General features: G+C 71.3%; 1 protein-coding gene across 1 annotated transcript; it reads right to left on the bottom strand.

Annotated features, from left to right (window-relative positions):
* Positions 1-1,253: 1,253 nt before the first annotated feature.
* Positions 1,254-12,706, bottom strand: CHRNA4 (cholinergic receptor nicotinic alpha 4 subunit). Its single transcript, XM_055304399.1, has 6 exons — positions 12,628-12,706; positions 11,161-11,312; positions 8,802-8,846; positions 8,607-8,716; positions 3,705-5,049; positions 1,254-1,601 (listed from the first exon to the last, which is right to left on the bottom strand). The coding sequence occupies exons 1-6, from the start codon at positions 12,704-12,706 to the stop codon at positions 1,476-1,478; spliced, it is 1,857 nt and encodes a 618-aa protein (XP_055160374.1). The 3' UTR covers positions 1,254-1,475.
* Between the last annotated feature and the right edge of the window lie 1,924 nt (positions 12,707-14,630).

Below are 14,630 nucleotides of genomic sequence, written 5' to 3'. Positions count from 1 at the left end.
AGAGAGACACCTGCCAGCAGCGCCGTGCTCTCCTCCCGCCCAGGAAAGCACATGGGCGGCCGAGCGCCCGGGCCCCTCCCCGCAGCCCCCGCACGCGTGGACGGAGGGAGGTGCTTCCGGGGGACCAGCCGTCCAGGGGCAGGGGCAGGTCACGGCCCACTTGGGACCCACATGCCCTGGGGCTGGGAGGCAACCTTGCGGGATTAGGATCCTGGGCTCCCTGCCCCGCCCCTGGGCTCCAGGACCTTCCGGGCCCCAGCTGGGGTCCATGCTGCGCAGGTGCCCCGGGGGGGGCGAGGGTGTAGCTGCCCCCAGCCGACCCGCACCCCAGTCCCGCAGCAGCAAGGTCCATCGGATGCTCAGTCTGCGCTGGGCTCTGAACGTCAGTATCCGCTCCGCTCTCCTGACCCAGGCACCTCTGGGCAGGGAGAGGGCTGCAGGGCCAGTTCCCACCTGCACCCCTGAAGTAAGGGGGTCTGGGGAGCTGGGGTTTGAGCATCAACAGGGGGCCCAGACTCCTCAGCCTCCTGGGCCTTGTCCCCCATGAACGTCCTCACCCCCCTCCCTGGTACTCAGGGCCTAAGGCCTCTGAAGAACCCGGGAGAGCCCACCCCACATCGCCCCAGGGTCATAGGGAGACGGCACCAGGTCCCCAGGTTGGGGGCCCCTGGGCTTCCTCGGCTGTGCTGGCCGCCGTGGGGACCCCCCACCCCCGTGACATTTCTCAGGCGCCCACACTGCCGAGGGTCCCAGGGTCAGCCAGGTCAGCCATCCCCAGCGACCCCTCACCATGCTGCCACGTCCATGCTTCAGGGTGGGTGTCCAGGGGACTGTGCACAGAGGGAGCCTGGGGGGCTCAGACACGCGCCCCGGAGCCCCTGGGACTCTGGCCGCCAACCCCGGCCCAGGACTTCCCAGGACCCAGGATGGCAGACGTCCCGCGACCCCTCAGGCCTGCCCACGCCCAAGGACTCAACCCTCAGCACAACACTCGCCTGGTTCCTAATTTACCCAGAATAACACAAAACATCCCTGCCCCCCCCGCCCCCCGGGATGAGATGTGAGGGTCTGCTGCCAGGCCCTGGGGTCGTCCAAGGGAGGGTGCCAGGCCGGGGTCGGAGCCCGGGCCTCCAGGGTCCCACGGGGAAGAGGGGCATTTGGGGCTGGGGGGCTGGGAGTAGTGCGCCCCGGGACCGCCGGGCAGACGCGCACCCTGGGCAGGAAGCCACCGTCACCATGCTCCGGATCAACTTTAATAAGACGTGGGCGGGACTCGGCCGTCCAGGCGAGAGGCCAGCAGGGTCCCCCAGGGACAGTGGCCCTTGCCAAGGCCCCCCTGCAGGACGCAGAAACTGGGGGACAATTTGGCAGATGGCGCGGCCCCACAGAACATAGCAGTCCCCGGATGGCCGGACCCAGACCCCCGGTGACCTCCCCAAGCCGCCGCCGGGCCTGCGGGTGCCCGCCCCGCCCCGCTAGATCATGCCAGCCAGCCAGGGGGGCAGGAAGAGGCCCGCGGTCCCCAGCAGGCAGACGATGATGAACACCCAGAGGAAGATCCGGTCGATGACCATGGCCACGTACTTCCAGTCCTCCTTCACCTGCAAACAGACACACGGGTCACCGCCCGCCCGCCGCCCCCGGCCTCCTGCCACGGGTGCCTCCTAGAGCCTGACGACCCTGAGGCGGGTTCCGCGTCCCCTCCTTGACACGAGCCAACCCTGCGCGGTGACCCCCTGCCCCGAGGTGGCTGGCGGAGGGGCTCAGGGACGTGGGCTGCCCAGCCGAGGCCTGCCCTCGCGGGGTCCACTGCCACCCCGGCCGGGGGTCGGAGCTGGGCCCACCTGACCTCACCTGCCCGGGCCCCGGGGTCCAGGCTGCCTCACGGTGGAATCCGCTCTCGCTGCAGCAGCTGGGAGGGGCCCCGTGGGAAGCCGCCCGTGAGCCCCAGTTAGCAGATGAGCACAGCCAGGCCCAGACGGGGGACGCCCACACACCCTGGCCCTCCTGGGTCGGCGGGTCTCCTAGCTCTGGCCCTAAAGCCCCTCCAGGGTGGGGGACACGAGCAGAAGGCGGGGGGCAGGCACAGCGGGCCGGCCCCGCGTGGGGCAGAGCTGCCAGGAGCTGAGGGAGAGGCCCGGCCTGAGGTGGGTCCTGCACGCCGAGGCCAGAGGGCAAGCGGGGAGGTCACATGCCGCCCACTGAGCAGGGGCCCTGGGCCACCCCCCTGGGGAAAGGCCGCGGTGCTGCCCACGTGCACCCGGGGACCCCGCAGCACAGGGGGGCTGGGGCGGGCCGCGGTCACGCACCCCAGGCCCCAACCAGGCCGGCCGCTCCTCGGGCCTGGCTCCCGAGCCCCCGCCTCAGCCTCCCCGGGCCCAGGGGGACGGGAAAGGACGCAGCCCAGGGCTCCGGAAGGGGTGGCAGGGTGCAGAGCGCTCTCCGCTGCCACCTTCTGCTGTTTTTTCATGGAATCCAAGACTCCCCGATGGTTTAAAACCAAGCCGACGCCGGAGAGCAGGCAAGGTCACTTATAAATAAAAAGTCCGTGCGGGTCCGTCCATTCTGGGGCGGCCGAGCTGCAGCGGCCTCTGCTTTGTCTCTGGTCCCCTGCGTGCGTCCCCCACCCCGAGGATGAAAGCCTCGCGGACAAAGCCACCCGAGCCTCCGAGGCCCGTCCCCGGCAGCACTTCGCTCCCCGGGGCCTCCGCCGCCTGAAGCCAGAACCAGGTCACGGCGGCCGCACGTGCCCCGCACACAAACGAGGGGCTGGGCCCCCGCTGCCAAGTGCCGCCCGCCCACCGGGCTCCCCGGGGTCCGGGTCACACCCCGAGCGGCTCAGGGCCGCTGCCCGCTGCTCAAGAGCTGCAGCAAAATGAGGTCGAGAAGCAGCTTCTCCCAGGCAGACCTTCCAGAAACCTCCAGAATGGCTCCCCTGCCTCCTGAGGTCCGGCCGGGCGTCTGGGGAAGCGGCTCGGCCGCTCGCAGGGCCCCCTGGGTGGTCCAGGGCCAGGGCCGTGACCACGGTGGACGCAGGGACGAGGAGGAGCAGCGTCGTCACGGCAGGACACGGCCGACGAGGACCCGGGGGACACCGCGGGGCAGGGGCTGGGCCCAGGGCGGCGTGCTCTCCCTCCCTCTGCCCGCCCCCTGACCCGAGGGCTGCCCCCCAGCCTGGACCTTTGCAGACACCCCACGTCCCTCCTGCTGCCCGGGGTCCCCGGGGCCCAGGTCCTGCAGCTTGGCCGTATTACCGCCCCTTCTCTCCAGCTTGACATGTGGGGTGCTGGCCCGCGAGGCCGGGCTGTGCCCCAGACACAGCCCCTACCCTCCCCCTCTCCCGCCCCTGCCCTCCCCCTCTCCCACCCCTGCCCCGGGGCGCAGCCCCCCCCCGTGCCTCCCCAGAGGCACTCCAGTGGCCAGCGACTTCCCAGGCCAGGCCTCCCTGTGCCAGGCTCCCCGCCCTGGTGACACAGGACGCCCCTGCTCGCACCAGCCACACGGGGCCCCAGGGGCCACCCGCAGGTATTGGATGCTCAGGGAGGAGGGAAAGGACGGGTGGGGGGGCTGCAGGTCCCCCAGAGCTCAGGGGCCCAGTGCTGGGTGTCGGGGGCCACGCCCTCCTCCCAAGAGGAAAGGAAGCAGCGTCCCCCCAGGGACAGCGCCAGGGACACCTCCAGACCGAGCCACAGGCGGACACTTACCGAGAAGTCTGTGTCCTCGGCCTTCAGATGGTCCGCGATGTACTGGATGCCCTCCACCGCCCGCGTCAGGGCCGGAGACAGGGGCAGGTGCCGGGGGGGCGCTTTGGTGCCCCGGGCTTTGGGCACGGCGCTCGGGGACGGCTCCTTCTTGCACCTGCATTTGCAGGGAGAGGGCTGCTCTGGGGCCGGGAGCTCGGCCGAGCTGGCCTGGAGCAAGGCGGGGGAGCCGGCCACGGGGCCCCCAGCTTCAGAGGCGGCGGCGTCCTGGGGACCGCCGTACTGGATGCTCCGGGACCGGCAGCGGACGCCGTCCTCCGCCCCTTCGGGAGGGCCGGACACGTGCTGGACACTCAGGGACCGGGCTTTGGTGAGGGGGCGGCAGGAGTCAGGCGAGGGGCGGGGGCTCGCTTCCTCCGCCTCTGAGGGCCGCAGAGCAGGGGCCTGGCCCGAGGGCGACTTGCAGGCCGGCGGGGACTTGGCCGGCTCATCCACGGGGCCGCAGAAGGACGGGGAGCGCGAGGGGCCCCGGCTCTGGGTTCCGCTCGGGACGCCGGGCTCCCCCTCGGGCTCGGGCCAGAAGCCTGGGGCGCTGGCCATCTTGTGCATGGATTCGATGAGCCGCCTGCAGTTGTCCTTGACCACGGACGGCCGCTTCATGAAGAGCAGGCGGGGCACGACGTCCAGGAAGACCCGGCGGACCCAGGCGGGCATGGTGTGCGTGCGCGGCGAGCGGTGGTGCACGTTGAGCACGAAGACCGTGATGACGATGGACAGCGTGACGAAGATCATGGTGAAGAGCAGGTACTCGCCGATGAGCGGGATGACCAGCGAGGTGGAGGGGATGATCTCGGTGATGAGCAGCAGGAAGACGGTGAGCGAGAGCAGCACGGAGATGCACAGCGTGATCTTCTCGCCGCACTCCGACGGCAGGTAGAAGACGAGCACGGTGAGGCAGGAGATGAGCAGGCAGGGGATGATGAGGTTGATGGTGTAGAAGAGCGGCAGGCGCCGGATGACGAAGGCGTAGGTGATGTCCGGGTAGACCTCGGCGCAGCACTCGTACTTCCTGGTGTTGTAGGTGCCCACGGCGTCCACGATGACCCACTCGCCGCTCTCCCACAGGTCCAGCTGGTCCACGCGGCTGTGCATGCTCACCAGGTCTATCTTGGCCTTGTCGTACGTCCAGGACCCGAACTTCATGGTGCAGTTCTGCTGGTCGAACGGGAAGAAGGTGACGTCGATGCTGCACGAGCTCTTGTAGATGGCGGGGGGTGTCCACTGGACCCGCCCGTCGTAGAAGAGGTGGGCCTTGGTCAGGTGGGTGACCGCAAAGTCCCCGTCCGCACTGCGCAGGAAGAGAGGGGCGTGAGACCCACCCGCACCGCCGCCCAGCTCTCTCGCACATTCTTGCTTCACAGGGGAGCAAAGAAAGGCAGGCCACTGGCCAGAGTCGGGGCCCGGGGGCTGGCGGGTGGTCCCGGGCGCGTCACCCATCCGCCCCCGCTCATCGCGCTGCCCTCCACGGCCGCCCCTGACACAGCTGCTTGTTGGTGACCATGGTGGTTGCTCGGCGGGCCGGACAGGGACCGGGGCCATGCACCTGCCAGCACCAAGGGAGGAGGCGCCTGGTCCCTTCCTGTCCGGGAGCTGGGAACCAGCGGGCAGCCTGGAAGGGACTGAGGTCGGGGAGCTCCTGTCCTCGGCACGACTCTGCAGACGGAGCCCCAGGCTCTCCTGCTCCTCGGCCCAGGGCGGAAGGCAGGGGGATGGCTCCTCAGAGGGCCTTGGCGCCCACCACATCCCTATGTCCCGTCCCGGTGGGCTGGGGGGCCGAGCAGCCCCGCCTGGGACCCAGAACGGCCCGCCTGGCCGCTCATGCCATGCAGACATGAGGGCACGGGCACGACAGTGGCTGCCGGGCAGCACGCTGCGGAACTTTGCCAGGTCCCCCGGGACAGAGCCGAATGCCCTGCGGGCCACCCTGGGGGCCAAGCAGCCCCACGTCCCGCCACAGACCGAGTGTGCCAACACCTCCGAGCACCTTCAGTGCTCTCTCTGCATTATCCCCCCGGCATGCGGCTCGAGCTTGGGGGAGACCCCAGGCCACCTGAGCAGGAAGGACAGGGCCCCTCTGGCCACCCGCCCTCAGCCTCAGGGTGTTGGTGCCGTCTGGGGCAGGCTGCGGGGCTGCCGGCCCTGGCCCCGGGCTTCCCTCGGTGCCCCCACAAGGACACGCACGGCCGGTGCATGGGAGCCCAGGGACACCTGCTAGCAGCCACCACCCTGAGCCCTCACCCCTCACCCCTCAAGGGCTCCAGGAGTCGGCCCGGCCCTGCTGCGCAGCTGGAAGCCCATGGGTGCCAGTCGGGGTCCCCAGCAGGTGTAAGCTGAGCTGTCCGCTGCCCGTGGGTGGGGCCCACAGTGGAGGTGGTCGCTGGTCCCACGGCTCGGCTCTGAAGCGCTGCTGGGGAACCTCCCCACGGCCTCACGAGCCCCAAGGACAGCACCCACGTGCCCCATGCCGCCTTGGCACAACCCAGGGGCACCGCCGCCGAGCCAGGGAAGCTGCCCGGCCGGGCCCCAGTCCACCCTGGCTGCCAGCTGCTCCCCTGGATGTGAGTCAGGTGCCCCACCAGGGCCTCAGAACCCGGCCTTCCGAGCTGCCCGCACCCCTGCCTCCCACACCCACCACAGCCTAGAAGCCCCAGCCCAGGGGCCACCTCCCCACGCCTGACATCCAGCTCAGAGGCCCCCGATGGCCTCCGTGCCGGTCCGGTCCTATGACCTCCACGAGCCCTTCTGCGCTGATGTCTAGGTCGGAGGCAGGCGGAGACCTGCAGATGCATCCACGGAGGAGTGGCAGGGGCTGTCCACTCGGGACCCACAGCTGGACTGAGCGTGGGACTGAGGCTCTCAGGGGGGTGCAGGACCGTCCCCCCAGCAACATCGCTCCAAACCCACAGCCTTGCCCTCTGAGGCACAAAGCAGACGAGCAAACATGGCTCAGCAAACATTCTGCAGGGAGATGAGAGGCTCCAGTCAGCGGCGCGAGCCCAGGTAGCCCAGATGCCCCAGGAAAGGCAGGGAATGTTCCAGAAGTTCACTAAAAGCAGCCCCAGGACTGGGAATCTGCGCCCGGGTCTCGGGGGTTCAATGCCACAGACAGGACGAGAGTTTTCTCCTGGTGCACAGCCCGCTGACCCCCATGGCCGTGGCCCCCGCCTCGTGCCCCCAGCCCGGACCTGGCCCAGATCCCCGAGACACCTCCCAGGAGGGCGTCCACCCTGGGACTTGAGGTCTGGACCTGCGGGCAGACGCTCCCCGTGAGGCAGCATCTCACGTCCACCGCCCACTTGCTCTCGGAAGGCAGCCGAGCGGCCGATCTCGCCCGGGGCCTGGGTTCGAGGCCCCAGCTGGGCGGGCTGAGGTGCGGGGCAGGGGAGAAGGCGCTGGGGCGAAGGGGCGCACCTCGAGCACGTCCGGCCTCGGCCCTGGAGCTGCGGCCCCAGCAGAGCAGAGGAGCCTTCCTGGCCCCGGGAAGCCCCGTCCGCGGGGCTGTGGGAGGCCTCGCGAGACCCTCGGCCCCAAGTGGACAGCAGGGCTCGCATGCACAGCCTCCAACCGGGGCCCCCGCAGCCAGCAGATACGCCAGCAGCCGGGCTGACCGCCTGACCCCCTCAAGCCCACGGCAGCCTGGTCAGCAGCCCCCCGCCGCCCCTGGACACGGGCCCGCTGGTGGCTGTGGCCCGGCCAGCGTCGGCCCCCGCTTGGGACCGTCCCCGGACAGCGTCTGTGCCGACCCCGACCCACAGGGGGGTTGTGAGGCGGCCGCCCCGCTCCCTGGGCCGCAGTCCTGGGTTCCGTCCGGGTCCCAGGCCGCTTCTCAGCCGGCACCGTGTGCCCGGGGGGGGGGGGGGGGGGGGCAGAGCTCGCGCCACAGCACGATGCTCCCGGCGTCCCAGGACGATGACGCCACTACGGGGTCTCTGAATCAGCCCCTCCGGGAAACGGGTGCTAGGCGGGGAGCCCAGGAAGGCTGGGGCGGCGGGGGGCCCCCAGGCTGGTGGTTGGGGGGCTGGTTGCAGAAAGCAGGGAGCCTGCCCTGAGGGAAGAGCAGCTCACGAGCGGACCCCCCCACGCGGCCCGAAAACCATCAAGCTCTCCCCGCGGCCATTCCTGGAATCAGTTCCGCTGGGAGAGGAGCCCAGTGGTTGTTAATCAAATAGCAGCGCTTTATAGGTCAGGCCCAGCGCCCGGGGCCTGGGGGGCGGGGGGCCCAGGGACCTGAGTGCTTCCATCTGCTTGATCTCTGAGCCCAGGCGCTGCTGGCCAGGCAGGGACTCGCGGGACACGGGGACACAGGAGGGCCCGGGAGCCCCCAGCAGGGGTCCCGGGAAGGACAACCGCAGCCCCTTGGCCTCGGCCACGCCCGCCAAACGCGGGCTTCCCGGCACAGAATAAGCCGTGGACGTGAGCAGATTCAGAAGCGGCCACGACCGACCGTGACCAAAGGGGCCGGGGAGGGGCCTGGGCCGGGGAGAGGTCCCCAAGGCCCGTGGCGGGGGGGCAGTCTGGGAGCTTCCTGTGGGGAGGACGGTGCCCCCTGCCCGCCTGGCGGGGACGGACCCGAGACCCCGGCCCACACTGCACCAGGGCCCCGGCCCCTGCCGCCCCCTAGACCCTCCGGCCCCTCCACCCCTCCCTGCTCCCTCCTCTCCCTTCCAGAGGCTTCAGCACTGGCTCCGGAGGGTGGAAGGGGGAGCGGGGAGGGGGAGGAGGGCGGGGGAGCCCACACAGCCACCGCCTCCTGCTCACGCCTGGATCCCCTGCGTCACTGCACGTGGACACAGGTGCCTGCCGCCCCAACCGCTGACCTCCCCCCGCTGACGTCCCGGGGCTCACTTGTTGTAGAGGACGATGTCCGGCCGCCAGATGAGCTCAGAGGGGATGCGGATGGAGGTGACGTTCTCGTAATCGGCAGGGTCCCAGCGCAGCTTATAGTCGTGCCACTCCTGGGCCAGGGCAGGGGGAGGCCACGGTGAGGGGGGGGGCTGGGAGGAACCAGGGGTGGAGGCCCCCCCATCCCCGCTCACTCACCTGCTTCACCCACACGTTGGTGGTCATCATCTGGTTCTTCTCATCCTAGGACACAAAGGTCAAGGGCAGCTGTGACCCCTGGGTGTCTCTCCCCCTCCCTCTCTCTTTCTCCCTCCCTTTCCCTCTCCCTCTGCTTCCTCATCTCTCTCTCTCTCTCTCTCTCCCAGCCCTGAGTTTCTTTGCCCACAAAGACAGGCCTCAGTTGAACATGGGGAACAGGTGACCCCAGGAAGGAGTGAGTCCCTCATCCCTGGAGGCAACCAAGTGCAGATGGTCAGCCCGAGGGGACGCAGAGGCAAGAAGAAGGACCCTGAACCTTTCCAGAAGGACAGTGGGGACACGGCTTGTCTGACTTCGCAGGTGGCCCGGGCCTGGCCCTCCCCCAGCCATGGTCAGACGAGGGGGGTGCACAGATGGCCCCCAGGCCGCGGGGGGAGCGCCTCCCTCCTGGACCCCCGCCCTCCTGGGTGGACCCGCCCGGCTGGTCTGCAGGCTCCTAGGGGAGAAAGTACCTGCCCCTCCTGCTGCCACGAACGCGACCCTGGGATGCACAAGGTCCCACCCGCTCAGCCCGAGACAGCGGCCCCTTTAGGGCCTTTAGGACCGGGGGGGGCTGGGGGGTCCGGGGCCTCGGGACCCTGAGGTGGATGAGTAAGGGGCTGGAACGGGGAGGTGGAAGCGGGAGACCCACTGGCTCCGTCTTGGCCACCGTGGGGTCACCCGTCCAGGTGGGGAGGTGGACCGCACGTGCTGGGAAGTCCCGACCAGCCAGTGTCCCCACTGACCCCCGACTCCCGCTGGTTAGTGGAGCATCCGACAGTGTCTGTGGGGGAGCACGACAGGCCGTCCCCCAGGCGGTGAGAGCCCAGCACGTGCTGAGGCCTTTGGGAGGACACGAGACTCCACGCGGGGACACGGGGCCTGAAGGGACGGGAGCCTCGGGGTCCTCACAGCCCCTCCGTGGGATCCGTGGGATCCGTGGGGGCTGAACGCTGGCCTCTGGGAGCCATAGCCACGCCCCAGCCCCCTGGGCACCCACTGGAGAGGGGCTGGCCGCTGGGGGGAGGAGCGCCCGCCACCCACAGAGGCCTCCCCCAGAGAGCAGCTGCCCGCGCCTCTGCCCCACGGGGAGGGGGCTGCACAGGGGTGGGGGCCGTGCCTGTCACGGCCCAAGCTTTCCCCTCCATGGCCCGGGACCAGGAGCGCAGGCCACCGGGCAAGACCACCGAAGCCAAAGAAAACCAGGGGACCATCGAACGGGATCGGCGTCCAGGGCCTGCATGGGCCGGGGGGGCTGGGGGGTCTTGTGCTCCAAAGGCGCAGGCCTGGGCCCTGCCCTCCCACCTCCCCCGGGGGATGAGGACGAGCTCCCTGTCGGCCAGTTCAGGGAGGGGGGACCGGGCCTCTTGCCACCCCCAGGCTCTGCCCTTGACCCTGCCTCCCCTGAGCACCCAGGGTGGGCCACCCAGCGGCCTGAGCACGTGCCCCACCCCAGCTCCGCGGGCCCAGCTCCGAGGGGCAGGGCCCGGCCGGCTTCCCAGGCCCAGAAGCACCCGGATTCCAGGCTCCCCGAGGCCGTGCGCTTGCCCTGCCCGGACACAGGCCCTGCAAACGGACAGTGTGTGCCACCCCGACCACCCACAGACGTGCCGTGGGCCTCGGGCCACTGCCCAGGACGTGTGGAGGCCGCTCAGCAGCTGGCACACGCGGCCCGGGCACGGCCTGTCCCCGCTCCACGCACACGGCCCGCGTGAGCCCCGCGTGTGCCCCGTCACCATCTCCTGGGCACGCTGGCGGCGGCGCAGGGAGGGGACCAGCCCCGAGGAGCCCAGGGGAAGGCCAGTCGCTGCGGCTGACGTGGTCCCTGCGCCCCTGAGTGGCAAGAGCCCTGGGGGCACAGTCCACAGCCACTTCGGCCACGTCTGCAAAGGCCGGGGGGTTCGGAGCGCTGCACCCCAGGCGCCAGAAGCACAGGGCAGGGCCCCCTCGACGCCCAGGTCCAGGAGGCCCGAAGGTGCCAGTCGGGACACCACTGAGGACAGAGCGACCGGTGTCCCCTCACAGGGCCACAGACAGCCCTGCTGTCCGTGCAGGGGGCCGTGGGCCTGCCCCCGGGGCCCCTCAGACGCGGCTCAGCGCAGCTCACAGGTGAGGAGCCCGGGGCACACCCGGTACCACGGCGGTGCCCAAGTGCCATCAGGGCCTGCCGGCCGCCCCCTCCTCGGGCTCCTCCACGGGGGCGTGTGGGTGGTTCAGCGCCAGGCCCGCCTCCCCTCACACGGGGGTGCTCCCCAGGGCGAGCTCTGCTGCTGCGGGGACACCGAGGCTCCAGGCGGCCCGCTCCGTCCCCCGCACCTACCACGTCAATGAGCTGCGCGATGGACAGCCCGAAGTGGACGAGGACCACGTCGGAGATGTTGGCCACGGGCCGGGACCACTTGTTGTAGCCAGAGAAAAGCGTCTTCAGCAGCCGTTCCTCTGCGTGGGCCCGGGTCTCCACGTGGCTGCTCACTGTGGGGACAGAGGGTGGCAGGCGTCCAGGCAGGACGACCAGCCCTGGCTTCCTTCCAGTTCCACCCACCTCAGGACATTTGCACATCCTGCCCCAGCCCTGGCCTCGGTTTCCCTCCTGTCCTCTGGGTGGAAGTGTAACCTCCTCAGGGAAGCCCTTCCAGACCCCTCAGACGCCCGCACCGCACCCCAAATACAGACAACCCTGCACCCCAAATACACACAACGGAGCTGCTGAGTGCTGACTCGGCTTACTCTCACCACACGGGCCTTCGGGAAGGAGGGGCTGAATCTGCAGCTACTAGCTGACTTCTGAAAACCTTGCCTGGACGCCCAAGGTGAGGGTAACCGCAGGACTCCCGGAGTGGGGACAGGCCCTGGGGGGGGGGGGGAGGCCCGGGTAGGGAGAGGCCCAGACTGGGTCGGGGTGAGAGCCTGCTTCCTGGGGCTGCAGCAGCCCTGACTGATCACCCAGGACCCCCTGTTCTCTGACAGCCTGCCATGGGTCAGGGGTGACCCCACGCACTCTGCTTCCTGGGGAGGGGCCGCTCTGGTCCAGGCCAACCCCCTGGACCCCTGCCCCCGGGTCACCGCATCAGGAAGGGATTTGGGGGTGGGAACAGGGTCCAGGTGCCTGCCCCAGGCCCGGCCCTGCTCACCTGTGAGTCCCGCATGGGGTGCTAAGGGGGGTGCACAAGCGCCCTAGGTCAGTGTTAGCCCCCCCCCACCCTTCACTCTGCCCCCAACCTTATTCTTCCGGTGGGGGACTACTCCTCCCTGGGGAGGCCGAGCGCCCAGATTCCCTCCATCACCCAGACCAGCCCAGGGATGGGGGCGCGGGCGGGGGGCTGGGGGAGCTGAGGCTGTAGCTGTCCCGGGAGCCTGGGGGCGCAGAGCAGGGGCGGGGGGCGCCGCCAGGGCCGGGAGCCCCCTGGGCTCCCCCAAACCGGGAGGCGGCTGGGGCGTCTGCAGGGAAATCTGCCTGACGGATGAAGACCGGAGCGACGGCCCCGCCTCTCTCGGCCCAACTTGGAGCTGCCGGGTCCAGCTCCCCGGAGGGCCGCCCCCGCCCCCACCAGCCCCTCTCGCGGCTCCGGCTGCGGCTCCGGCTCCGGCTCCGGCTCGGCCCGTTAACTCCCTCCTGGCCCGGCGGCCCCGCAGCACAGCCTCTGCGCCTGGGGGGCGGGGGCCTCCGCGGCCAACCCGCTGCGCGCACCCGCGGCTCGGGACCGCAGCCCGGGCCTCCCCCCTCCGCCCGAGGTCCGAGGCCGCCCTGACGGGGGACACGGGGCCCGCCCGGCGCCCCGGAACTCACCGGGCAGGAAGCCGGCCCCCAGCAGCAGCAGCAGCGCCGGCAGCGGCGGCGGCGGCGCCCCGGGGCCCCCGAGCTCCATGGCGCACCGAGCGGGCTCTAGACGCGGGCGGCTCCCGGCTCCGCCGCGGCCCCGCTCCCAGCCCCGCGCGCGCCCAACTTCATGCCCCCGCGCCGGCCGCTCCGTCCGTCCGTCCGTCCGTCCGCGCCCGGCTCCGCCGCTCCTCCCGCGGGCGCGGCGGCGGCGACCCGGCCGGGAGCACCGGGCTGTGGGCTCAGCGGCGCGGCCCCGCCCGGCCCTGCCCGCCTCCAGCCGGCGAGGAGGGGGAGGGGGAGGGGAGGGGGAGGAGGGGGAGGGGAGGAGGGGGAAGGGGAGGGGAGGGGAGGAGGAGGGGAAGCGGGCGGGACGCGGCGGGGAGGGCGGGGGCAGACCACCCGCCTGGAGGGGGCGCGGAGGCCGCTCGGCCGGCAAAGTTTCCGGGTCCCCGGGGCTGGGGACGAGCGGGCCGCGCGGGCGGCAGTCACTGCGAGCGCCCGGGCCGTCCTGGCGCGCCGGCTGGGGACCGCGGCACACGGACCTCCGCGCCCGGCCCAGCCCCGCGCCCCCGCCGCCCGCCGGGTGGGCACGCGCACCCCGGCCCGGGCGCCCCGCAGGCGCCTGGTTAACCCCATCGCCCCCGCCCGCGTCGCAGGTTGGAAACCACAAGCCCCTCGTCTGCGTCCCGGCGAGGCGGGGAGGACCACGGCGGTCCGCCTGGCCCCGCGGACGGGAAAGCGGCCGGTGGGGAGCCCAGGCGTCCTGGACACCCCTGGGGGGAGGGCGAAGCGGCTCCGCAGCCCCGATCCCGCCGGCCCCGCGCTGTGGGGACACGCTGAGAGGCCGAGGGGCAGGGTCTCGGCGGCTGCGGGGCGGCCGGGCGCCAGCGCGCAGGTCCCGCGGGCGCCCGCCCCAGCCCAGCAGCCCGGCCCCGCGCTGCCCCGGCGGGGGCTCTGCCCAGGCGGGGGCTCTGCCCAGGTGGGTGCAGGTGGCCGCCGGCCGCGCCAGGTGCCCGAGGCCGGCGGGGAGTGGCCGCTTTGTGCGCGCAGCCGGGGTCTGCGGCGAGGAGAGGGCGCCGCTCGGCAGAAACGCCCGCGGCCACCGCTGCGCCGGGGCCCAGAGCCCCCACTCGGACACCCCGGGCACCCGGGTCAGCGATGCGCGCAGAGCCGAGGCTGCAGACGTCCGCGCCCGCCCTTGAAGGGGCACCATGTCTGCCAGGAACCCCTGCCTCCCTCCCCACGCGCGCACACGCGGGGGCGCTCGGGGTCACCGGCAGCAATCCCAGGGGCCCCTCCCCCCTCCATCTCCGCAGACCCCTCCCAGCTGGCCTCCCTCCCCCAATCTCCTGCCCCTCCCCGTCCCCCTCGCCTCCCCTTGTCTCCTTCCCCTCCCCCCGTTCTCCCTCCCCATCTCTCCTGCCCCACCCCCCTCACCCCCTGCCCCTCCCCTCCCCATCTCTCCTGCCCCTCCCCTCCCCATCTCTCCTGCCCCCTACCCCCCCAGCCCACCTGCACTCCAGGTTGAGCTCCTCACACCTAACACACCTGCTCTGAGACCTCCAGGGCCGGCCTCAGCAGTGATAGGCAGTTACCCTATTCGATGGGCTCCTGTTCTCCCTGCATCGGGATGAGGAGGTAGATGCACAGAGAGGTTAGGCCACATGCCCAAGGTCACGCAGCAGGTACAAGGTTTCCAACCCAGCCCGCCTGGCTTCAGGACCTTCAGTCCTTGGGCAGAGCGTGTCCCAGGACTGGCCTGTGGCTCCTCCTGAGATGGCCTCCTGGTAGCACCCCACGGTCTGTCATTTCCTGGGGCCAAGGGAAGTGTGGACTGCCTTGCCCAGCACATGGCTCTCCCTCAGAGACCCCCACAGACCCTGGACCTGGTCTGGTTGGTGTCCTGTTCCTGCAGGTAGGACCCCTCACACCTCCCTCTTCCTTTTCACAGCCAGCAGCCCCCCAGCAAT

Source organism: Nyctereutes procyonoides, unplaced genomic scaffold, assembly GCF_905146905.1.
Source record: "Nyctereutes procyonoides isolate TBG_1078 unplaced genomic scaffold, NYPRO_anot_genome, whole genome shotgun sequence".
Lineage (NCBI taxonomy): Eukaryota > Metazoa > Chordata > Mammalia > Carnivora > Canidae > Nyctereutes > Nyctereutes procyonoides.
Note: the sequence above shows the minus strand (reverse complement) of the source record. Positions and strands in the feature narration are given on the sequence as shown.

Coding starts and splice junctions, on each gene's coding strand:
- CHRNA4 (XM_055304399.1), bottom strand. CDS start 12,706: ATGGAGCTCGGGGGCCCCGGGGCGCCGCCGCCGCCGCTGCCGGCGCTG. Junction 11,313..12,627: donor GGGGGCCGGCTTCCTGCCCG/GTGAGTTCCGGG, acceptor CTGTCCCCACAG/TGAGCAGCCACGTGGAGACC. Junction 8,847..11,160: donor TCGCGCAGCTCATTGACGTG/GTAGGTGCGGGG, acceptor TTTGTGTCCTAG/GATGAGAAGAACCAGATGAT.